We start from the raw sequence: 26,266 nt of genomic DNA, 5'->3' as shown, positions 1-26,266 counted from the left end.
CCAGAGTTTGGTTCTAAATCTCTCTTATTCTTGATTGTCATTAAGTAAGACAGGCAGAAGAAACTGAGTCCTGGAAGCCAAATGCTGAAGAATTTCAAGAAGGAAGGTTGCCAAATCACCAATGAACTATTCTTTGTATTTTTTAGTATCTGACATGCTTGACCACATCAAGATCCCAGACAGATAAACTTGCCTTTGATGTGGGACTCCGGGAACATGCCACAGGTAAGTCAGCTTTCTCCTATAACTGCTTAGTTGCCGTGGTCTACTATCACCCATGTTATTCACTTGCAATTCTATATCATTTCTAGTACAAGGGGTACTTTCTAATATAGAGTAGGTGTTAAGAAGTAGGTAAAGGAATGCAAAAAGCAAGTAATTATGAAAGGAATTGTTTAAACTCCTACTATACCAAATTATGCATATCCCAAGGAAAAAATAACTTACTTATTTCTAGTTCTTAAGTGCCACAGGTAAGTAAATAATTATCCCATATCTTTATTTTACCCAACAAGTAACTGCTAAAAAGAAAAAAAAACTAATTCAAAGCTAATTAGTAGAAATATGAATTTCTTAGATATAGCACTTTTATAGTACTTATATTCTTCATGGATCAATTCCCATCTGGAGGATTATGGTGAAATTTAACTGCTTTATAATAAACATAATAGAGAGAATGATCAGGAAGATGAAATTATTCATATGAAAAAATCATTGAGGGAACCAGGGACATCTGTCAGACAGTCTGATAAAAAAGTGATATAATAGTGATCTTAAAATATTTTCGAAGTTCATCATGTAGAAGTGAAAATAGATTTGCTTTTCAAGACAGAAAGAACAGAATGAATGTATGGAAGATACAAATGGCAGATATCTCATTAAAAGTGAAAAAAATCTTTTGTGACAAAAAGCAGTTACCTGTTGTTATTTTGTGAAATACTGTAGTGAGCTCTCTATCATAGGAGGTATTCAAGCAATTCAATCCAATTAGCATTTTTCATGTTTATTTTTATTATTCCAAATTAACACCTTTTAATTTTACATTAACTTCATTTCCCAAAGTATGTCATGCCCTCTCTCCCTTCCAGAGACCTATCCTAAGTATCAAAGTAACCAAGAAGATAAAAAATGCTTCAGCAAAATTTACAAACACCAGAGAAATTTGACATTATATGTTACACATAGCACCTAACCTCTGTAGAAAAAAGGGTGGAGGTGTCTTTCATAGCTTTTCTTTGGGGGCCACATTTTATAGCATTTGTTTGAATTTGTTCAGTGGTTCTTTACATTTACAATGTATTCTGTTTATTGTTTTCCTTGTTCTGTATGCTTCATTTTCTATTACTGAAGATAAATCTCCTGACACTTTTCATTATTCATCATATTAAACATTTCTTATAGCACAGCAATACTATATTGTATTTATGTGCCACAATTTATTTAACTGTTACTCTCTTGAGGACATCAATTTTGTTTCTAGTTCCCTGATCTATTACCAAAAATGCTGCTATAAGTATTTCATTGTATAAAAGGCCTTTCTTTTTATTTTTGACTCCCTTTAAGTTGGAGAACGTTTGGGTCAAAAGGTATGAACATTTTAGTACTTTGCTTGAATCCAAATTGTTTTCCAGAATGGTTGGACCAATTCACAGCATCTCTAGCAGTAGAGTGCCCTAGCCTTTCCAATATTAACAATTCCCATTTTTTGTCATGTTTATCAATTTTCTGCATGTGAGGTGAAACCTCGGAGTTGTTCTGATTTTTCTTATTTATGATTTGTAGCATTCACACTTGGTTGGTAATGACTTAAATTTTTTCTATCTAAAAACTCTTCATAGTCTTTAATCATTTGCCCACTAAGAAATGACCTTTTATTTTTGTCTGTTTGTTTTATTTCTATGTGTATTTAAGATATCAAATATTTTTATGAAATATTTGAAAAAGCATTATTTTCCTTATTGACAGCTTCTTTTCTTATAGTTTCTGTTTTATTTCTATTAGTGTGAAACCTTTCAAGATCATATAAGCAAATTATCTTAGTTGATTTTCTGTTGTCACTTTTATCTCATATTTTCTTGTAATTTTTCCTCTCACCAGAGCTCTGTAAAGTATCTGTACTTATTTTATTCCATTTAGGAGGAAAGAAAAGGGAAACAGGGCTTTAATAATCAAGTCAAGAAATAAGCATTTATTAAAACACGTACTATATTCTAGATGCTGGGAATGAAACACACACACACACACAGTGATCCCTATACTTAAGGAACTTATGTTCTCCTGTGTAATACAACATATAAACATGTATATATGACAATTGAGGAAGATGAGATCTCTAATATCTAGGGTCATTATGAAAGATTTCCTATAGGAGATGGTACATTATTTTAGTCTGGAAACAAAGTAGGGCTTTAGAATTTGAAAATAAGGAGAACTGAGAAAGGTCTTTTAAATTTGGAAGTTAAGAAAACATTGTAAATTTCCAAATGTTTCAGTAAATGGGTGGCATATAATTAAATCTATAGTCTATTCAATATATATGGACTAAGACTAAGGGTCCAAAATGTATATAAAAGAGATTTTGCAGATCACCTGGTAAGAATTTGTCCTGCTTGCATCTTGATTGAAGTGGAATTCATATTGGGCATCTTAACCCAACAGAAAGAAAAGTACTAATCAGGATTGAGGAAATTTTCCTTTCTACCCTAATGATTTATATTTGGGAACAAAAGATTGTATTACAGTAACTGATCAACCTCACTTTGCAAATAAGCTTGCTCTCTTATGGTTTGGTGTTTCTTTGTATTTACCTGAATTAATATTAATTTTCAAATATCATTTCTTCTGATAGTTTGTGGCTTAGTAAATATTGGCTCAACTTGCAAAATTCTGTTTTCTGAATATATTAACTCCTAACTATATGCCAGGTCTTAAAGTTTGAAAGATATCAGAGAAAAAAGAATATAAGATTGCTCTTATATATTAAAATACGATGTAAGGGGCGGCTAGGTGGTGCAGTGGATAAAGCACCGGCCCTGGAGGCAGGAGTACCTGGGTTCAAATCCAGTCTCAGACACTTAATAATTGCCTAGCTGTGTGGCCTTGCGAAAGCCACATAACCCCATTTGCCTAAAAACCTAAAAAAAAAAAATATGATGTAAAATTGGGATGTGAAAGAAAAGTTTGAAAATAAAATTTAAAAAATTACTTATTCAAGAAGATTTATCAGAGATCTCTGATTTTTTTCTAATTTGAGTAGACAATTCCATTCTTTCTATTTAAGAGTTTCTCTCCTAGCATTTCCAAACTAAAAATAACCTTGATCAACTTATCCATTCCTCAATTCCCATTTTACAAATAAAGAATCTATAGTTCATTAAGGTAAAATAATTTGCCCTAAGTTATATAGGTAGTAAATAGTAGGACTAAATTCAAACACAGGTCCTCTGACCAGATCTAATTTCCTTTGCATGACACTTCTTTTCAGGTTTGTCCATGATAGATTTGGTGTCAAAAGCTCATAGTTTTGGTGTCATAGCTAATAGAAGAGAGGTTTAAAGCTGGTCGGGATTATGGCATTTTAGAATTTAACCCAGTCATTCTAACCCAGTCATTTTAAAGATTAGTAAACTGAGAACCAGGGAAACTAGGACTTTCCCAAGGGCACTTACCTAAGTAAAGGACAGAGTTAAGAAGGTTTAGAACCCAGCTTCTCTGACTCCAAATCCAACATGTTTTTCCTACTGAATCATAGCTTAGTTGTGACCTTAGGCAAATTTCATAAAGTTTCTGACACTCATTTTCCTCATCAGAAAATGAAACTAGTACTTGTTTTTTTTTTCCTTTCTCACAGGATTATAAAAAGGCTTACAATAAAACAATGTATACATAAAATACTTTTTAAACCCCATCATATCATTCCACTTACAAATGGAAGAAATGATCCAGCCTGAATTAAAATAGTTGTATCTGTGAGAGTGATTGAAAATTGATGAGATGAAAACCATTCAACCAGTACTGGAAAGTGATAGGGTTGAATATAGATTATATTTAGAGAAAATACAACAGGGTTAAAGCATCTTCTTTTCAATTCTTCAGTTGGAATACAATATAGTCTTTTTCAGTTTTCTTTAGACTAAATCAGTATTTATATAAGGAGAAAGTAAAAAATGTTTGTAGGATTGTTATGTGTCACCAAAAAGAGATACACCAAATTTGTAATGATTACAGGTAACATCCAGAAATCCAGCTAAGGTGATGAAGGGAATCAGTTCCTCCCCCACAATTGGACTTAAGATTTTCCATCCCACCAGGGATAAAAGGCTTTGGGGTTTTTTTATTGTAAATGTTGAATTTTAAGGGATGAGAGAAAGGAATCAGAAGAGAGGAGGGTTCTGTACCATTTTATGGGAGTTTTTTCCCCCCTTTCTAAAAGTCTGGTGGGGGGGCGGCTAGGTGGTGCAGTGGATAGAGCACTGGCCTTGGAGTCAGGAGTACCTGAGTTCAAATCCAGCCTCATACACTTAATAATTACCTAGCCATGTGGCCTTGGGCAAGCCACTTAACCCATTGTCTTGCAAAAAAAAATGTCTGGGAAGTCATAAGACATGTCTCAGTCCTCACTTTTACCTTTTGACACAGATATAAGACTTCAATCAAGGAGCTTCAGAATTTTGATCAGTTTCTAGAAGAAGCTGACTTCATCTAAGGTGTTTCTTCGTATTTTCCTTTAGATTTCTTCAGAAGATTTCAGTGAATTGGGATGTACTAAAATCTGACTCTTTTTTTACCAATTAGATCTTTTGGTCCGGATTTATCCATTTCATAGATAGTTCTGTTTCTTGCAATTTTCTTGGCTTCACAATATTGGAAAGTGAATCACAAAATTTTACCCAGAACCCTTTCAGAATGACCACATCAGAATCTTGTATCATTTTTTGAATTTGAAATAAGAATTCATTTACCAACCAGATTTTCACAGAAAATGAGAATTGAAAGAAATTTTAGGGATTGTCTTATCCAACCAGGAGTTTTAGAGGTTGTCTTATGACCACCCCAAACAAGTAATTGTTTACCTTCAGCTTGAATGTTATTGAAAAAGAACTCATCATTAATTTTCAGTAATGCATCATTTCTAGAAAGTTTTTGCTTATATAGGTAAAAAAAATATCTTTGTAAGTTTTACCCATTAATCTATCTCTCTTCTGGGGGCTAAAGAGAATCCTACTTTATCTTACTTAATCCTCTAAATACTTGAAGACTCAACTTAATCATCTAGAAGTAAAGTTCGATTAACAACAATGTTAAAGTAAGTTTGAGTAACAATCTCAGTTGCTATTGTATGGCATGATCCTGTCATGATTATTCTAGCCACAGAAATTTTAAGACAAAGAATTTAAAGGTATCATTAGGTAGCAACTTTTTTTTTTCCTAAACAAACTTTTAAAGTATCTTGATGAACAGCTAGATAGTGTAGTGGATAGAGCATTAGATCTGGAGTCAAGACTATTTGAGTTCAAATCTAGGTTCACAGCTTTTTGATCTTAGGAAAATCCTTTAACTTTTCTCTACCTCAGTTTCCTCAATTATAGTACCTTCCCCAAGAGTATAAAATGAGATAAGTCAAGTACTTATCAAATTTTAGGTGTAATATAATTTCTAGCTATTGATTATGATTATATTATGATTATTATTGTTATCCCAAGACCTGTTAATCTTCTTTGGAAAAACTGATACTGTTATAACTAATTAGCTCTGTAAAATTTGGAAAATAATATATCTTCTTTCTGACTTAATTTCCTCATCTGTAAAATCAGATCATTGTACTATATTTAATGTTTCCCAGTCTTTTGGGGTATAAAGATTCACCATTTAGTATATTTTTTGTGCCTCCCCATATGATGTTGTACATTTGAGTAGTTTCTGATGAATTTATATTTTATTGATCACAACAATAATGCCATATGTTTTAACTTGGTAATATATAGCATATATTCATTATGTAATATTTTGTCTCCAAAAGGTAAGGTTAGTTAGTTATGGATTTGTGTATGGATTTGCAAACTTCTTACAATAATTTTGCAGTTTTCCATGGTTTGGGAGACATAGAAACTCTAAAGTTAAGGGATCCCTGACTGACTACAGAGATAGGAGAATGAAGGGTATGTAGCTTTGAAAGCAGAGCTGGGATAAACCATGTGATATAGCTAAGGTTTGAAAAGTGTTTGCTAACCTATTACTGTGCCATATATATATATATATATATATATATACATATACATATACATATACATATACATATACATATATATATATGCTGAGTCTTCACTGTAACACATACAACTTGCTTTGACACAAAATAAATACTACAGTAGAATTTCTGAAATAAAGGTAAATGCATTTTAAAAATAAATAATTGAATAAATAAGACACATAAATTAACAAATTAATGAATTTTAAATACATACCTAGGTGGTTCCCCTTCTTTGCCTTTGGCTCATCTGTCTACCAAAATAGATAACTATCTACCTTGTTTGTCCCTAGTACCAACTCTTAAGCATCATAGTGATTAAAAATGAGATATAATAGAGTGTGAACTGAAGGGAAAAGGAATTTCTTCATTAGAAGAATAAGAGTTGGAGGAGAGACCAAACTATTTTAAAAAATCAAGGCTTTTTATTGTACTGACCAGGTATATTTATTATTTGCTATTTATTATTTGAGAGAGGTTTTTATTACAGGAAGATACTGAAATTATTAACTCAAGCAGCCTCTGTTTAGGGGAAGCATGCTGGTGGACCATACACCCTGCATCCAAACAGAGATCTGAAGGAGAGAAGGTGCGAATCGGTGATGACCTCATCCTTGTCAGCGTGTCTTCGGAAAGATATCTTGTAAGTGGTGTGTGTTTTTGGACAGTAGCTTCTCAGCATCTTCTTTTTATGGTTAAGCTGCTGAGAACTGATTCCAAAGTCAGCTGGAGGGTTCCAGCCCTGTGTGTAGATGAGCTAGATGTTAGTTTAGCCTTATTTGAAGAACACCTCTATCGGTTTCCCTACCTTAAAGAGTTTCTCTGACAAACTTGCATTGGTAGTTGGAATTCCAGCTCTTTAAGCCGCTCTTTGATGTCATATTCTTTTCAAGAATCCTATTTTAAAATGGAAATTGCTGTATAAGGTAAAAAATGCCATCCATTACCCCACTGTCACAGATTTGGTTATGAAATTAGTCAGTTGAGAGTGAGTTAATTGAGAGTGAGTCCTTGAAAGAATGGATCATAGGAAAACTAAATGTTTATTCAATAGTGAAAGATTCAGAAAAAAAGTGCAGGGCATGAACTTCTATAGAAGAAGAAAGTTCTAGATGGAGTAAAGTTTCATTTGAGTATACCAGGATAATCAGAGCAATCAAGGTAAGGATATTGAAGAAAATAGGAATGTCAATATAAAACTCAATCTACTTCACAGTTTTTCATAGCTAGACCTATAACTGACATTTTTTCTTTTATTTGTGCCAATATTATTCTTGAGAAGTCACTATGAAATAGCTGAGGATAAAAACATTAATACTTGCCTTCTTCTTGCTGAACACTTCCTAGAATAAGGCATCCGATTTTGAAGATTTGGGGATGATCAGAATAATTTGCCATGGGCCATACAGGTCCAGTTCATTGGTAGCAGAATTGCTTGACTTAAACTCTAAAATTCTAGAATAACTTTTGGGAAGTTGTGAAGCTTGGAAAAAAAAATACATATATATATATATATATATATATATATATATATATATATATATCAAGGGATTGACTGCCTCACATGAGCTGCTTCCAGTAGAATAGCACTGGGGAAGAATGTCTTATTTTTGTTTCTGTTACAGCATCTCTCCATATCGAATGGCAACATACAAGTGGATGCCTCTTTTATGCAAACACTCTGGAATGTACATCCTACATGCTCAGGAAGTAGCATCGAAGAAGGTTTGCTCTTATAACATGCATTCACTCCTTAACATGTCACAGCATACAGAAAAAAAATTGTTGTGCACGTATTTCATTTTTGTAGTAAACTGAATAACCTGGTAAAAAGGTAGCATGATTTGTTGCTACATGAATTTCTCTTTATAAAGTCAGCTTGAGTTATGAAAATTTTACCTGAAAATTATTCTGTTTGACTTTCATGAATTTTTGTCACATTTTAGTCTTCTTCATAGTCACTCAACCATTCTTCTTTTAGGGTTTCAAGTATCATTCCCTTAGTATTTATGAGAATTTGGGATTGATTGCTAAATACATTCAATATTTATTATAAACAGTTTAAATAGGTAACATTTATTCCAAAAATACCTCTTCATGGTTGTTGAAAGAACTCTGCTTTCTAAATTTAGACTCTCAATAATCATTATTATTCACATTGATGAGAACTTCACCTAAAAATAATGACCTTTGCAAATGATATTCCCTATGTATTATGGTTTTCTTTAAGAAATAGCCCATTTTAATATTTTGTCCTGCATCTTAATGAAGTTAGCATGGTGTAACAGAAAGAATATTGGACTTGGAGTCAGAGGACCTGGGTTCAAATTCTAACACTGCTGTTTTCAACTTGTGTGATCTTGGACAAGTTGTTTAACCCTCAGTTTCTCTTTCTAAAACCTGAATAGTTTTGAATGGATCTTCAATCAGATTCTCTCTAAAGCTTCCTCACTAGAATCAGGAAGATCTGTATACAGATTTCTACTACTCTAATAAAAATTTAAACTAGTCTTCTTTAAACTCTTTAAACTTCTTTAAACTCTCTTCCAGAGATCTAGGATCAATTAGACATTTTTTATCATTTCAAAAAAACACTTAGAGAACTGCTTAAAGGGTTAATTACCTAATTTAGTCAATCTGTTGCCTGATTTATCTACCTTATCTTTGTCTAGCCCTGGAAAATATTTTCATAGCATTCACTGGTATAGATTCCATTTAAGGCTATGAAAACATAAGTGATCCATGTCAACATTTCTACCCCCAACTTATTTTCTAAATATTACCAAATACTAAGAAAAATTGAGATATTATGTCTCTTGGAAGTTTTCTTCTTGTGAACGGATTATTAATTAAGGGATACAATGTAAATGAGAAACTCAAAAGGAAGCTTGATAATACTATCATAAAAAATGCAGTGTTTAATCAAGGGAATGATCATGGAAGGTATTTAATTTTTTTAATAAACTAGGCCATTATTATTCCAAAGAGATGTACTATGAATTATTCCTAAATGTCAAATATGTTCTGATGCAAATGAAGGCATCAATGCAGCAGGGTAGGAAAATGGAACTGAACTTTGTTTGGGGTGTTATTGTTTTTAAGGCAATCTTTACTTGCTCAGGTGAAGAAAGGACAGAAATAAATGGCAAGGTGTTCAATGACTCCTGCATTATGTGATGAATTAAAGGTAAATCTTCCCAGGACTGGTTAGGCTCAGGGAGCTAGTTCAATTCCTAGAATAACTGAGACTAACCCCCCAGTAGGATTCAACTATAAGATTAAAGAAAAAAATGTAAGCCAAACAAAATTGGCATGCTGAGTTCACAAGTATTATATGAATACTCTACTGAAGGACTTTGGAAGTTAGAAGGACAGCCTATGTTCTGTCTGTACAATTGGCTTTTTCAATGTAAGATTTATGCTAGGATAGCTCCCCTACTCTCCTAATCCTTTTCTGAATCAGCCTTTATAGTTTGTTAGAAAAGTGAATAATCTGGGGTGGCTAGGTGGTGCAGTAGATAGAACACCAACCCTGGAGTCAGGAGGACCTGAGTTCAAATGCAGCCTCAGACACTTAATAATTACCTAGCTGTGTGACCTTGGGCAAGTCATTTAACTCCATTGCCTTGCAAAAAACCTTTAAAAAGAGTGAATGAATATTTAAACTTTTTATTATTGCCTGAATTATAATTGTTAAAATTCAGTTCCAGGGGCAGCTAGGTGGGTAGTGGATAAAGCACCAGCCTTGGAGTCAGGAAGTACCTGGGTTCAAATCCGGTCTTAGACAATAATTGCCTAGCTGTGTGGCCTTGGGCAAGCCACTTAACCCCATCTGCCTTGCAAAAACCTAAAAAAAAAATTCAGTTCCAAAACTAAAACCCATAAATTAGAAGAATCTGAATTAATTATTTGAGAAATGGGTGAAATACTACATCTTCCTTTCCTTTGTTACAGTGGGAATATTCAAGGTTTGATCTGCAACATTAAATGATTTGGGAAGTTATTGCCTAAGTTAATACCTAAAAAATAGCTTGCTCTTTTCCTTCCTCATGATTTTTTCTTTTCTTATAATTGCTAATTGTTTTGCGTTTTTACACCAAATATACATTTTGTGAGTTTTTAGCTTATCTAAGTATTAGATATGTCAGTCATTTAAATATTCTATTCTCCTATCAATACTAGTCCCCCTTGTTCTCTAGCTACAATAGTAAAGCTATTATTAACCCAGATTCAAAGTGCTGTTTTGCTTGTTTATTATCTTTATTACTGTGTGACTCTCAGCTAAAGAATCTGTTTCACGTTCCTTCTGTTTTCTGTCTCCTGAATTCAGGGACTGAATCTACAGGACCCTATATTCATACCCCTGAGTCTTTTATATTATACTGAGTCTTGCATGCATTTAACTTCTTTGCCTCGGACAAAATGTAGTAACTATGCCAACTGTAATCATTTTGTTAGTGTTTCTACGTAATAATGGGTAAATTGTGATTCTCCAACAGGATACCTACTTGGTGGGCATGTGGTACGTTTTTTCCATGGCCATGATGAGTGTTTGACAACCCTGTCTACAGACCAGAATGATTCTCAGCACAGGTAAGCCAGTGGCTTTCAACTCTTGTTAGAGTTGAAGAAGAGTTCTAGCTTGGATGTCACTTCATATCAACTTCTTAGTTGCTGTTTAAGCCATTCAACTTTCTGAGTCTTTAATTTTCCAATATGTATAGTGAGAATAGGAATAATATTTACTTTTATGCATATATTACTTAGGAGAGAATAAACCAATGTTAATAAATGGTTTCTGATTGTATCCTGATAATAACCCATATTCTGGATTGCCACTCATCCCATATTCTTTGACTATCATTAGACTAAAAAGTAGAGGCTATGAAAGGCATCCTAATTGTGCTAAAGATTTATGACTCTAAAGAGTAAGTGAGTTTTGAATCCACCTTATGTACGCTAAGTAATTTGGATAGAGTTCAGTGATCTGCATTTGTTTATAGTGAAACAGGGTTAGAACTACCACATATCAGTATTTTGTTGAATAGAGTGGTGATGTGTGCCAGATATAGAGAAACCACATTTAAAGAATGTTGCCAAATATTTCATTGGCACTTGTTCAAAGCATTCCTCTAAACAGCTTTGACAAGTATCTGTCATGATGAATTCTTGGTTTCTTTAATCATCATTTAGAAAGTATTCTTGGCCCTTACAAGTTTGATTTACATTGATGCTAAAGGAAAAACAAGAGACTGCTATGAACAGTTTTGTACATTTTTTTTTATTGCTACCAGTAACCTCATTGGGGTCCAAGTCCCTGTAGGGCATGAACAATTTAATAAATGGTCTGGCATAATTCCGGATTGTTTCTTATGATTCTAGCCAAATCAATTTTATTTGTACAAAAGCTTTTACATTGTATGTAACCTGGGTTGTCTGTCTTGTCATTTATAATTTTTCCTTTTCTAATTATACATTATTCACAATTGTGAAAGATATGGCATTAGATAACTGATTTAAATCAATTTTTCACCAGGGAGTTTTCCAGTTTCTCACTGAATCTTGTCAAATAAGAAGTTCCTTCCCAAATAGTTTGTGCTTTGGGGTTTAATAGATACTAGAGTTCTTTGTGCATTTGTTCCTAGGTTTTGCTTATCTGGTTTATTCTGTTATTTATTTTCTACATTTTATGCAGTATCAGATAGTCAATAAGCATTTGTTAAGTGTTTACTATGTGCCAAGCACTGTCCCAGTTTTTATAATTACCTGCATTCAACCCCTTTCTTCCTTTTTTACATCATATACTTGCCTTGTCTGTAATGATGATTGGTACTTTTGATTTTATAGATTCAACCGAGGCCTAATAATCATCATTTTAACTACATATAATGTTTGTTTTTCTATTATGTTGTTAGATACAATGATGAATCTTTATTAGGTATCTGCAGTTATATGACTTGAGATCATCTTATTTCTATTTCTTTTCCCCTTCCCCTTCTGCTCAAATTAAAATCAACAATTCATTCTCTTTTTCACAGTATTTTCTCTAGAGCTATACCTTGTTTTTCTTGAAGTCAATTTTTCCCATTTACCCATTTTTCCCATTTACCCCTCAACTCAGACAAGTCATCTTGTTCCCTTTTTCCCCAGCCTAAACCTCTTCTTCTTCTACCTATATTTTTTCTTTTTTAAACTTTTCCTTGCTTGATCCAGATGTTCATTAGATCCCTCTTCCCTCTACCAGTTTATTTTATTAGTTTCATCTGCGCTAATTCAAGTTCAAGAAATAACTAAGTCCTTTCTCCTTCCTTTTCTTCTTTCTCTTTGTTTCCTCAGTGATCCTTAGGTAAGGTAGAACTTCCAAGGGATAATAATACCTCAATATATTCCTCATAAATCCCTCTTCTTCTGGATTCTTCAATTTCTCTTGTGGGCCCTACAATCACACAGGCTTTCAGCTTCTTAACTTTTCACTCTCTCCCTCCTCATAATTAATAGATCATTAAATCTCATCAATTCTACCTAAAAGGTATCTTTTCACCTTCTTTTCTTAGTTCAGTTGCCATCTGGGTGAAAACCTCATGCCCTCTCCATAGAATAAATGCTTCCTCCTTGAACTCCCTAAATCTAATCACTCCCTTCAACAATCTTTTTTTTTTTTTACCAAATTAATATTCCTACATCATAGAATAAACCATGATTCATTTTCCAGGTGAAATCATGTCAGTGGCTTACCCTTTTCTTTAGGATCAATTATAAATTTGTCTGTCATTCAAATCTTTTCAGTATCTGATTCCAACCTATTTTTCTAGATTCATTCCTCATTGCTTCTCTTCACAAACTTCATTCAGTCTTAAATAGTTTATTGTCTAGTCCATATGAAATATTTCTTCTCATACTTTCAAGCCTCATACTTTATACATGTTTCTTCCTAAAAATGTTCCTCTTTCTCTCTCCCTTCCTCTTGAATTGTCTAACTCCCATTAAGGCTCAATTCAAGTACAATTTCCAAAAAAATGCAATCTCTTGGTTCTCCCTTGTGTGATTAAGTCCACTCCCAGTGGAAAAAAATTACTTTTTATTTGTTTTTATACACTTTATATTAATTAATAAATATTAAATAATTTGCTGAAGACTGTATTAACTACAGGAAGATGAAGAAACAGTTGATAGTGGAGTCTACTTAAATTGAACCTTGAAATGAGCTAGCAAGCAACTAAGAAATATTTTAACCATAGCACTTAACTCCTCAGTAACCTAACTCTTTATAAGATTCAAAGAAGGTAATAAGAATGTCTAATAGAAGTTCTGCCAGACTTAGACCAATGAAATTACATCAGGTCAAAAAAAATATTTTTAGACTGACCTTTGCTGTTGTATTTTCTACAGTTGAATAAGTTCAAGGCGGTTAGAAATGGTTTTATTATTGTTTTTTTGTTCTTTTAATCAATCAGCAAGCATTTATTAAAACCCCTTTTTTGTGGTAGACACTGTTTTACAGAAGTAAAACTTCTTTTGGTCTAAAGGAGCTTCTATTCCAAAAGAAGAGATAATATGTAAACATAGAGGTATATTTAAATATATGCAAAGCAGATGTGAGTTTGTAATTCTATAAAACTGAGAAACTAGGAAAGATCTTATGTAGAAAGTGATTCATGAATTTGGAAGGAAAGGTATCTACAGTTGTATGACTTCTAAGTTGTATGAATTCTAAGAGATGATGTCAAGAAAGAAAGACATTCTAAGCATGGGGGAACACAGTCATGGCTATATGAGATAGATTATTATATGTGTGAGAGAAATAAGTCCAACTAGACTGAATTGTAGAGTGACTAGAAGAAGGTAATGTATTGGTTTTTTTTTTTTAAAGAGGCTGGGAAACTAAGATGGAGTGAATTCAAAAAGAACTTTCCATGTCAGACATAGAAATTAACATTTGATTCTAGAAGTAATTGGGAGCCACTAAAATTTAAAGAGAGAAGTGATATGGTTATACTTATACCTGAAGAAAATTGCCTTGGATGATATACATATATGTATGTATGAGGCAGGGCAATAAATTACTAAGCTTTTATAATAATAATCTGGGTAAGTAGTGATGAATTTAGAGTAATGGCTATAAAAGTGGAAAGAAGGGGAGACCAATAGAATAAATATTATAAAGGCAGAAAAAATTACAATTTAGCAACTAAGATTTGATCCACAGAGAGTGAATAGTCAAGGATAAAGTCCAAATTGAAAATTTTGTTTCATCAGAGGAAACATTGTACTCTGGATAGGCACTTTGTAAATTCTAACTGGATTGATTGAATTTTGACCAATACCAAGGAAAATCTTGTCAAAAACTCCTAATAATTCTAATAATTTCTTGATATTAGGTTTAAAATTTTCTTCAAATCCTCTAAGGAAATACTTTAAAAGTTTTGAATTGGTTTTAAAATTATCTCCTTTTAAGCTACAAACAGGAAAAAAGGCATAAGAGCTAGTATGAGTGATTTCTAATTTTAAATTCTTCAGGGATTATTGTGTTCTATAATTCTCAGACACACAATATCACAGAAAGAAAATATACATTTAAAATATGACTTTATTTCAGGGGGAAGGGGAAGGGTGGGGTCTTTGAAAATGTTCAACTATTGTTCAACTGGAATCATTTTCTTTTATTTGTAAAATTCTAGGACAGATTCCTTGTCCCTCTCTAGTGTTCACCCTAAATATGTATAATGTTGGACTAATTCAATATGATTGTTATAAAAACATATTTAGGCACGTGACCATATAGTATTTTACATTATTTAACTTTATCAAGCATTTTCTTCTCTGCCTCACAACAAGCATCAATAAACAATTTCTGAGAAAAAAAAATTATTTCTCTTCTCTAACTTTGGATAAGTAAAATTATGAATCTCACCTTTACCTCTTAACATCTGTGATTTCCTTCAAGACTCAACTCAGGTATTACTTCCTATATAAAGTTGTTCCTGACCTCTATAACTAACTGCATATCCCTTTTTCTCACATTATATTTACTTATCTGTCTAAACTTGTGTATATCACTTCAGTATAATCTCTTTGAAGTAAAGGATTATTTTTTTGCCATTATATCTCCAGCACTTAGCAAAGAGTATTTTACATAGTAGATGCCTAATAGTGTCATGAAAGCCTGAAATGAGAGAGTATCCAGGTTTGACTTGCAACATTTTAATGATTTGGAAAATTAATGTAAATTATTCTCTAAAAAAAATAAGTTACTCTTTTCCTTTCCCGTGATTCTTTCTTTTCTTTTAATTACTGGTTTGTTTGTATTTTTATAACAAATATACATTTTGTGAATATCTTGGCTTATGATATAGTGCCTGCTCACACATGCCTTTGCCCTGATGTTTTCATATACCTGGGATGCACTCCTTCACCTTTGCCTCATGTAATCTTTCTTCTTTCGAAATACAGTTCAAGCACAACTTTCTGAATGAAACGTTTCCTGATCCTTTAAACTGCTAGTGCTTTCCTTCTCAAGCTACCTGACTACAGAATTCCTTCCTCTTTTTCTCTTCTTGCTCTCTCCTCAAATCTTAATAGTCTGTTTTTAATCCCAATCACTTAAAATGTTCTATCCTATGTTGCTAAGGATTAATTGATTGAGATGTTTGATATATGGCTCTTTAAAAAGCCTTGTCTCCATCTTTCAGTATGTAAGCTGAGATACTGGCCTATTCCTAATCAAATGTTTCAGCTTTCCTTAAGTTTATTGTGCTACTGGACTTACATTTCAAAATATGTCTAACTCTTCCATCTTCTAAGTTATTAGTTTTTCTAAAAGACTAATTTTTCCTCCTATAGGATTGTGATTAGTTTTGCAAAACAAGTTATCTATGAGAGCAGGAAATGTTCCTTTGCTTTTCAGTCAGTCAATAAATATTTATTAAGATACTACTATATGCATTGGATAAGATCGAGGGGCGTGGCCACGGCACCTTTCCGGTGGGACCCAGGCTGGCAAGCATGTGGCAGCGGCTGGCGCACGGCGGCTCCGCGGTCCTGGAGTGTGCCCTTCAGGCCCCGGGGCTGCCCCACTTCTCAGCGCTGGCATGAAGACCTTCCTCCCAGTGCCCACCTATGAAGGGATTTCTATTCCCGATAAGCCCAAGCTTAGGTTTATTGATCGGATGCTACAGGTGCCAAAGGTGAGGAGGGAACCTAAGAACTTGAATGACATCCAGGGGCCATCCACTGAAGCCACTGACTTCACAGAGGGTAGCTTTGGAATCCTGGCACTGGGTGGCGGTTATCTCCACTGGGGACATTTTGAAATGGTGCGCCTGACAATCAACCGTGCCTTGGACACCAAGAACATGTTTGCCATCTGGCGTGTCCCAGGCCCTTATAAGCCCATCACCCACAAAGGTATGGCCCAGCGCATGGGGGGGGTGGCAAAGGTGCCATTGACCACTATGTGACAGCAGTCAAGACCGGCCGCCTTATTGTGGAGTTGGGAGGTCGCTGTGAGTTCGGCGAGGTGGAACCCTTCCTCAAGCAAGTGGCACACAAGCTGCCCTTCCCAGCCAAGCCTGTGAGCCGAGAGTCTCTGGAAAAGATGCGCAAGGAGCAAAGGGAGAGGGAGCTCAACAAGCAGAACCCCTGGACCTTTGAGCGCATGATCACTGCCAACATGCTGGGGATGAGGAAGGTGGTGAGCCCTTATGACCTGACCCATAAGGGACGCTACTGGGGCAAGTTCTTCCTGCCTGAGCGTGTCTAGTGTAGGCGAAGCAAGGAGCAGGCGTCAGACTCCAGCTTCTCCTCAGAAACTTCTGCCCTCCACCCCCACCATGAACAGACGACCTCTGCAAAGCCTCGGGGTGTGCATCATGGAACATTACCTAGAGTTGGTTCTGCACGAGTCTTGGCCGCTTTAAAGAGATTCTGGAAACATCTGAATGTCTCTTCTCTTGGGTCTTTGCCCCAGGAGACCTGGATTCAGATCCTCCCGCTAATACAAGTTAACTTTGAGACCCTGGGCAAGCCACTAACTGCCAGGCGATTTTGGCGGCTAGAAGACATGGTGACCCACACTGGTTATGGAAGTTTCTTCACCAAAAAAGGAATCCTTATTCCAGGTGTCCTTAGACTTATTTCATAAGTCTTAGACACTTTTGGCAACAGGGTGAAGCCTTTTTTGTAAAGAAATGTTTATCAAAATAATTTTTAAAAGTCCACAGACCCCAGATCAAGAATCTCTGCCCTGTTTTCCCTATCCCTGTGAAATCATCAGTTTGGAAGAACTTCTGGTGTCGAAATTCCCTTTCATTGATGCAGCTTAATAAATTTTCTCTAATTTATAGTCATTAAAAAAAAGATACTACTATATGCCAGAAAGCAGTAGGAATACAAAGTACAGCAAAATGCTTTTTAATATATTATTTTTTCTCTTTTCTTTTTTGTTATTAGTATATGGACCACAGTAATTCTGAGTGGAGTTCCTTGGAACATGATTTTCACTTTATGATTGCTTTTATTGTTTTCTCTTTGATTTAGAAGCTTTGAAAATCATATTTCTTGGTGTGTTAAATCTTGGGATCTTCTCTTTTGGCATCCTGTGGATTTTTTTAATTCAGCAGTTTGCTACTAGTTTCAGTACTTCTGGAAAATTTTCTTTTTATGATTTCCTGAATTATCATATTAAAGACATTTAATCACATGTTTCTTGAGCCTAATGAGTCTTAGATTTCTGATATTTTTGTTTCCTAACATCCATGTAAATTGTTGACATAAGTTCTTCCAGATTTTCTATCTTTGGACTTTGCTCTAATAATCTTTGCTTTATAATTGATCTTTTTCTAGACATTTTTCCTGTATTCCATCACCTTATACTATTTCTTCATTCTATTCAGAGCTTTTCTTTGCATGCTCATTTTTTTAACTCTCTGCTTATATTTCTAAGAAAATTCCCTCCCTTTCCTTCTCTTAGCTTTCATAACTTCTTTATTTGATAATTTTAATCTTTTTTAATTAATCAATCAGTAAACATTTATTAAATACTTACTTTGTGTTAAGCACTGTGCAAAGCACTAAAAAAGATGCAAAAAAAAGGTAAAAGACAGTCCTTTTCTCAAGGAGCTCACAGCCAAGCATGTAAAACAACTATGTATGAACACCATAAAACACCTATATATACTAGAAATGAGCAATAATCAACAAAGAGAAAGTTCCAGAAATAAAGTAGATGTGGAGAGTCTTCTTGTAGGTGGGATTTTAGCTGGACTTTGAAGAAGCCAAGAGACAGCTATAAGGAGGATGAGAGTTCCATACTTGGGAGAGAAATGGAGTAATTTGTTCCAGAAATAGCAAGGAGGTCAGTGTCATTGGGTCACAGGCAATGTGGCAATGAGTAAATGTAATAAGATTGATAAAGGTAAGGGAGCAATTTATAAAGGGTTATAAAACTTTGAATGACAGAGGATTTTTATCTTTAATTCTGGCGTTGATGATGAGTCTTTGGAATTAAGTAAGAAGTGACTTGGTCAGACTTCTGCTTTAGGAATATCATTTGGATAGATGAGTGGAGGATGATTATAATATAAAGCGGAGGAACTTGTGGCAGGGAGACCAAATAGCAAGCTATTTAAGTAGTCCAGCTGAGACCTGATAAGGGCCAGCACAAGACTGGTGGCATTAACAGAGTGGAAAAGAGGGCATATACAAGAGTTGTTATGAAGGCAAAATATCAAAAAGATTTACTGATAGATTCAATGAAATAGTGGTGAGAAAATATAAGGAGTTAAGGATGACCCTTAGATTGTAACCAGGATGAATAACAAAATTAGGAGGAACTGAAGTTATATAAAATAGCAAAAAAAAAAACCCAACATAACAACTGTTTTGATATGTTTGACATTTCCTTTTCTCTTATACCTGTTGGCATAAGGTTTACCTCTCCTTAATCTCTCTCTTTATCTATCTATGTATACATACTATATGTATGTATATACATATATGCCCACATATATACTTGCTTATCTATATATAAATTTACATAGTACATGTGTATGCATCATCATCTTCATTAGGTGATTAAATTGGGTTGAAACTCAGATGAGAAGTTACTAAGCATTGGCAATACAGTAATGCAATTTGAGGTGTCAGTGAGGAATAAGGAGTTTTATAACTCACCATAGTTAGGGAGCATTCTATTGCAAGATGATGAAAGAGTAATAAAATTATTTTATTAATGGATTTACAAATTAATGGTGGAAAAAGCTCATATGATAGGAGTTTGTTAATTCTACAATGAAAGAGCATAGGGAGAGAGGTAGGAAAATTTGGTGGCAGTAATTGATGGGCATCATGTTAAGATATATGGAAATAAAGAGCAGATAGCTCAAGTATGGGGTTCTCTGGCAGCTTGATTTTAGTTTTGTGGGAATAGATAGGTAAAATAAAAGGGTAGGAGTATGTTAAACTCTGAAAATTGTGTTTAGGCAGAGTATCAATGAATAGGACTAATTGTACAAATGAAGGCAGGTAACTAGAAGGTTCAGCATCTATCCTGGGCCCTAATTCTGAAGGTCCCAGCACTGCTTTTTACTACTTAGTGTTACAATAGGATTGAATAGGTACTGGTGGTATTCTATACTAGAGACCTCCAAAAGATGTTGGTTCTCAGAGATCTCTGAAGTGATTTGTCCTAGGACAACTAGAAATTTAGATAGGAGATAGGTACTATAATTGCAATCATGGACAATTTAACATAAACATTTTGTCAGGAATTTCCCTGAGCTCTTCCCAGCTTCTTTCAAAAAACAACATTAAATCAATCCTGACTCAGAATATCAGTGGAAGAAGTGGCTAGGTGGTACAGTGGACAGAGCACTGGCCTTAGAGTCAGGAGTACTTGAGTTCAAATCTGGCCTCAGATAGTTACTAATTCCCTAGCTGTGTGGCCTGTGGCAAGCCACTTAACCCCATTTGCCTTGCAAAACCTAAAAAAAAAAAAAAAAACCCAGTGGAAGCACAGGGCCTCAAGCCCCAGCACAGAAGGCAAATTATGAGCCCCAGAACCCAGGCAACCACAGTACAGTGGGAAAATTGCTAGCATCTGAGGCCCCAGCAGAAAGTAAGTATGCAAACCCCTATTTCTCAGCACAAGAAGCTTGGGACCGTATCCCCTATGGCCCAGGAGTAGAACTCAAATTCAAAAACCACAATATAGGATAAAAATTGAGTAAGAAACAGAAAAAGCCCCAACTACAGAAAGCTAATATACTGACAAGGAAGATTAAAACACCATCTCACAAGAGAAAAGTAGAAAATACCTACATATGGATCCCTAGAGTAGAATATGAAGTGATCTCAAGCTCCCATAAAGTTCTTTTGGAGAAATTAAAAAAGGTTTTTAAAAAGTCAAGTAGAGGTAAAAGAAAAATGGGTAAAAGAAATGGGAGATATGCAAGAGAGAGTTAGCAACTTGGAAAAGGAAACCCAAAAATTGACTGATGAAAACAACTCCTTAAAAAGAACAGTTGGCCGAATGGAAAAAGAACACAATTTTTTAAATAATAGAATTGCTCAAAAGAAAAAAAAAACACTTGACAAAAACAACTTCCATAAAAATAGAATGGAAAAGAAGGTGTGAAAGCTAACTGAAGCAAATAAATTAAAATTAGAATTGGGCAAGTGGAACCTAATGACTTTATGAGACATCAAACACCAATCAAACAAGGGTGACTAGGTGGTGCAGTGAATGAGCACTGGCCCTGGAGTAAGGAGGACCTGAGACTTATTTTCCAGGCACAATTGTCAATTTTATTATATTAGTTTGACCTATCCATGAGCAATTGACATTTTTCAATTTTTTAGATCTGACTTTTTTTTAAAGAAAGATTTGATTTATTTTGAGTTTGACAATTTCCTCCCCTCTTGCTTCCCTCTCCCCATCCCCCCCACAAAAGGCAATCTGTTAGCTTTTACATTGTTTCCATGGTGTACATTGATCTCATTTGAATGTGATGACAGAGAAATCATATCCTTAAGAAAAATAAACTATCAGATAGTAAAATTACATAATAAGATAACATTTTTTTTCCTAATTTGAAGGTAATAGTCTTTGGTCTTTGTTCAAAGTCCATAATTCTTTCTCTGGGTACAGATGGTATTTTCCATTGCAGATAGCCCAAAATTGTCCCTGGTTGTTGCACTGATGGAATGATCAAGTCCATCAAGGTTGATCATCACCTCCATATTGCTGTTAGGCTGTACAATGTTTTTCTGGTTCTGCTAATCTCACTCAGCATCAGTTCATGCAAATACTTCCAGGCTTCCCTGAATTCCCATCTCTCCTGATTTCTAGTAGAACAATAGTATTCCATGACATACATATATCACAGTTTGTTAAGCCATTCCCCAATTGAAGGACATCCACTTAATTTCCAATTTTTTGCCACCACAAATAGGACTGCTAGAAATATTTTTATACAAATGATGTTTTTACCCTCTTTCATAATGTGTTCAGGGTATAGACCCAGTAGTGGTATTGCTGGATCACAGGGTATGTACATTTTTGTTGCCCTTTGGGCATAATCCCAAATTGCTCTCCAGAAAGGTTGGATGAGTTCACAGCTCCACCAATAGTGTAATAGTGTCCCAGATTTCCCACAACCCTTCCAACAATGATCATTATCCTTTCTGGTCATATTGGCCAGTATGAGAGGTGTGTGGTGGTATCTCGAAATGCTTTAATTTGCATTTCTCTAATAAGTAATTATTTGGAGCAATTTTTCTTATGACTATGGATTGCTTTGATTCCCTCATCTCTAAATTGCCTTTGCATAGCCTTTGCCCATTTGTCAATTGGGGAATGTCTTGGGTTTTTTTTGAAAATTTGACTCAGTTCTCTGTATATTTTAGAAATGAGTCCTTTGTCAGAAATACGAGTTGCAAAAATTGATTCACAATTTACTACATTTCTTTTGATCTTGATTATAATGGTTTTGTCTGTGCAAAATCTTTTTAATTTAATGTAATCAAAATTATCTAGTTTGTTTTGAATGATGATCTCTATCTGTTCCTTGGTCATAAACTGTTATAGATCTGACAGGTAAACTACTCTTTGATCTTCTAAGTTTGCTTATAACTTTTTTGTCTAAATCCTATATTCATTTGGATCTTATCTTGGTATAGGGGTGAGGTGTTGGTTCAATATAAGTTTCTTCCATACTTATTTCCAATTTTCTCAACAGTTTTTACCGAAGAGAGAGTTTTTATCCCAATAGCTGGACTCTTTGAGTTTATCAAACAACAGATTACTATAATCATTTCCTGCTATTGTACCAAGTCTATTCCACTGATCCATGACTCTATTTCTTAGCCAATACCAGAGAGATTTGATGACTGATGCTTTTTAATATAATTTTAGATCTGGTAAGGCTAAGCCACCTTCTTTTGTACCTTTTTTCATTGAATCCCTGGAAATTCTTGACTTTTTATTTCTCCATATAAATTAACTTACAACTTTTTCTAACTCATTAAAGTTATTTTGGGGAATTTTGATTGGTAGGGCACTAAACAAGTAGTTTAGTTTTGGTGAAATTGTGATTTTTATTATATTAGCTCAACCTATCCATGAACAGTTGATGTTTGCACAGGTATTTAAATCTTATTTTATTTGTATGAGAAGAGTTTTGTAATTGTTTTCAAAAAGTTTTTGAGTCTGCCTTGGCAGGTAGACTCCCAGGTATTTTATTTTGTCTGAGGTTACGTTGAATGGGATTTCTCTTTCTAGATCCTTCATCTGTATCTTGCTAGTCATACATAAAAATGTTGAGGATTTCTGAGCGCTTATTTTATATCCTGCTACTTTGCTAAAGTTGCTAATTATTTCTAATAGTTTTTTAGATGAATTTTTGAGATTCTATAAACCATCATGTCATCTGCAAAGAGTGAGTTTTGTCTCCTCTTTCCCTATTCTAATACCTTCAATTTCTTTTTCTTCTCTTATTGCTGAGACTAATATTTTTAAGAAAGATGTTATTTATTTTGAATTTTACAATTTTCCCCCATGCTTGCTTCCCTCCCCCACCCCCACAAAAGGCATTCTGTTAGTCTTTACATTGGTTCCATCCATCATTGATTTCAGTTGAATGTGATAACAAAGAAATCATATCCTTAAGGAAGAAAAATAAAGTATGAGATAGTAAAATTACTTAATATAATTTTTTTTTCTAATTGGACAGTAATAGCCTTTGGTTTTCGCTCAAAGTTCATAATTCTTTCACTGTGTACAGACTGCATTCTCCGTTGCAGGTGGCCCAAAATTGTCCCTGGTTGTTGCCCTGCAGGGATGAGCAAGTCCATCAAGGTTGATCATCGCCCCCATGTTACTGTTATGGTTTACAATATTTTTCTGGTTCTGCTCATCTCTCTCAGCATCGGTTCATGTAAATCCTTCCAGACTTCCCTGAATTCCCATCTCTCCTGGTTTGTAATAGAACAGTAGTGTGAGGCTAACATTTCTAATACGTTATTGAATAGTAGTGGTGATAATGGGCATCCTTGTTTCACCCCTGATCTTATTGGGAATGCCTCAAGCCTATTCCCCATTGCATATAATCCTTGTTGATGGTTTCAGATAGAAACTGCTTATTAGTCTAAGGAACAAACTATTTATAGCTACATTCTCTAGTACTCTTGGCAGGAATGGGTGCTTTATTTTGTCAATAGTTTTTCAGTATCTATTGATATAATCATATGATTTCTGATAGGTATGTTATTAATATAATTAATTATACTAACAGTTTTTCTAATTCCTAGGATAAATCCTACTTGATCATAATGTGTTATCCTAGTGATGACTTGTAATTGTTTTGCTAAGATTTTATTTAATATTTTTGCATATATACTCATCAGGGAGAAAGGTCTATAATTTTCTTTCTCTGTTTTAACTCTTCCTGGTTTAAGTATCAGCACCATATTGGTGTCACAGAAACAGTTAGTCAGAGTTCCATCTTCACCTATATGTCCAAAGTTTATATAGAACTGGAAACCATTGTTCCTTAAATGTTTAATAGAATTTACTTGTGAATCCATCTGGCACTGGAGATTTTTTTCTTAGGGAGTTCAATAATGTTGAATTTCTTTTGCTGAGATAAGATTATTTAGGGTTTTAATTTACTCTTCATTTAATCTGGGCAATTTATATTTTTGTAAATATTCATAAATTTCCCTTATATTTTCAAATTTATTGGCATAGAGTAGGGCAAAATAATCCAAATCATTACTTTAATGTCCTCCTCATTGGCAGTGAGTTTACCTTTTTCATTTATGATACTAGCAATTTGGTTTTCTTCTTTTCTTAATCAAATTTACCAGAGGTTTATCAATTTTATTGATTTTTTCATAAAACCAGCCCTTGATTTTATTTATTAGTTCAACAGTTTTCTTGATTTTGATATTATTAATTGCTCCCTTAATTTTTAAAATTTCTAATTTGGTATTTAATTGGGGGTTTATAATTTGTTCTTTCTCTGATTTTTTAGTTGCATACTTAGTTTATTGATTTCTTCTTTCTCTAATTTATTCATGTAAGCATTTAAAGATATAATATATCCCCTGACAGCCACCTTGAGTGTATCCCATAGGTTTTGGTATGATGTTTCATTATTTTTATTATCTAGGATGAAATAAAACTTTCTATAATTTTATTGTTTGATCCACTCATTCTTTAAAATGAGGTTGTTTAGTTTTCAATTAGTTCTGGGTCTATATCTCCCTGGCCCAGTATTGCATATGATTTTGATTGCATTATGATCTGAGTAACATATATTCACTATTTCTGCCTTTCTGCAATTGATCATTAGGTTTTTAGGTCCTAGTGCATGGTCAAGTTTTGTGTAAGTGCCATGCACTGCAGGGAAAAAAAGTATATTTCTTTCTATCCCCATTCAATTTCCTCCATAGTTCTATCACATCTGGGTTTTCTAACAATCTGTTTACCTCCTTAACTTCCTTCTTGTTTATTTTATGATTTGATTTATCTAAATCTGAGAGTGGGAGGTTGAATTCCCCCACCACTAGTTTTGCTGTCTATGTCTTCTTGTAGCTCTTTCAACTTCTTCTCTATGAATTTGGATGCTGTCCCATTGGGTGTATACCTGTTTAATATTGAAATTTATTGTCTATGGTACCTTTTAGAAAGATTTAGTTTCCTTCCTTATCTCTTTTAATGAGATCTATTTTTGGAGCTACTTTGTCTGAGATAAGGATGGCTCCCCCTGCTTTTTTTACTTCAGCTGAAGCAAAATACATTTTGCTTCAACCTTTTACCTTTACTCTATATGTATCTCTCTGCTTCAGATGAGTTTCTTGTAAGCAGCATATTGTAGGATTCTGTTTTTTAATCCACTCTGCTATCCACTTAATTTTAAGGGAGAGTTCATTCCATTCACATTCAAAGTTATAATTACTAACCCTTTATTTCCCTCCATGCTATCTTCCTTTTTCTTGCGTTTTTCCCTTTTTACCCCTTTATCCATATTCCCATGTTTTGTTTCTGAATACTGCCACCTTCAGTGTGTTTGCACTTTTATATCAACCCCTTCCCCTTTCTTTCCCCTTCCCCTTTTCCACTTCTTCCTTTTCTTCTTTTAGTTCCCCCTTTTCTCCCTCTCCCCATCCCCCATCCCCTTTTCCGCTTTTAATGCTTGAAAGATAAGATAAGTTTCTTAACTAAAAAAGTGTGTCTAAGTTAACTTTAAGCCAAGTCTGATGAGGTGAAGATTCAGGTGGTTCTCACCTCCTTCCTTTTTCCCCTCAATTACAATAGGTCTTTTGTACCTCTTCATGTAATGAGATATACCCCATTCAGTCTCTCTCCAACCTCTCTTCTCCTTAATGCCCCCCTCTTTAAGGATGTATTTTTTTAAATCATTCTGTCTGAGTCACAGAAAAATTATGAGTGTACATCACTTCTGGCTATGTATATTCTTTCTAATAGAATTACAGTTCTCAAAATTTATGAGACTTTTT

At 34.2% G+C, this 26,266-nt stretch overlaps 1 protein-coding gene and 1 pseudogene across 11 annotated transcripts in view; both read left to right on the top strand.

The window, feature by feature from the left end:
* RYR3 (ryanodine receptor 3) overlaps window positions 1-26,266 on the top strand; it is an 833,777-nt gene that overhangs the window by 305,352 nt on the left and 502,159 nt on the right. For all 11 annotated transcript variants that reach the window (XM_074235022.1, XM_074235021.1, XM_074235020.1 and 8 more), the window contains exons 5-8: window positions 147-225; window positions 6,778-6,890; window positions 7,873-7,972; window positions 10,747-10,840. In XM_074235022.1, coding sequence (XP_074091123.1) covers window positions 147-225; window positions 6,778-6,890; window positions 7,873-7,972; window positions 10,747-10,840 — 386 coding nt within the window. The remainder of the gene's footprint in view (window positions 1-146; window positions 226-6,777; window positions 6,891-7,872; window positions 7,973-10,746; window positions 10,841-26,266) is intronic.
* LOC141520246 (large ribosomal subunit protein uL16m pseudogene) lies at window positions 16,250-17,882 on the top strand (annotated as a pseudogene).

This window comes from Macrotis lagotis, chromosome 4 (genome assembly GCF_037893015.1).
Source record: "Macrotis lagotis isolate mMagLag1 chromosome 4, bilby.v1.9.chrom.fasta, whole genome shotgun sequence".
Taxonomy (NCBI): Eukaryota; Metazoa; Chordata; class Mammalia; order Peramelemorphia; family Peramelidae; genus Macrotis; species Macrotis lagotis.
This window is presented reverse-complemented; position numbering and strand designations above follow the sequence as displayed.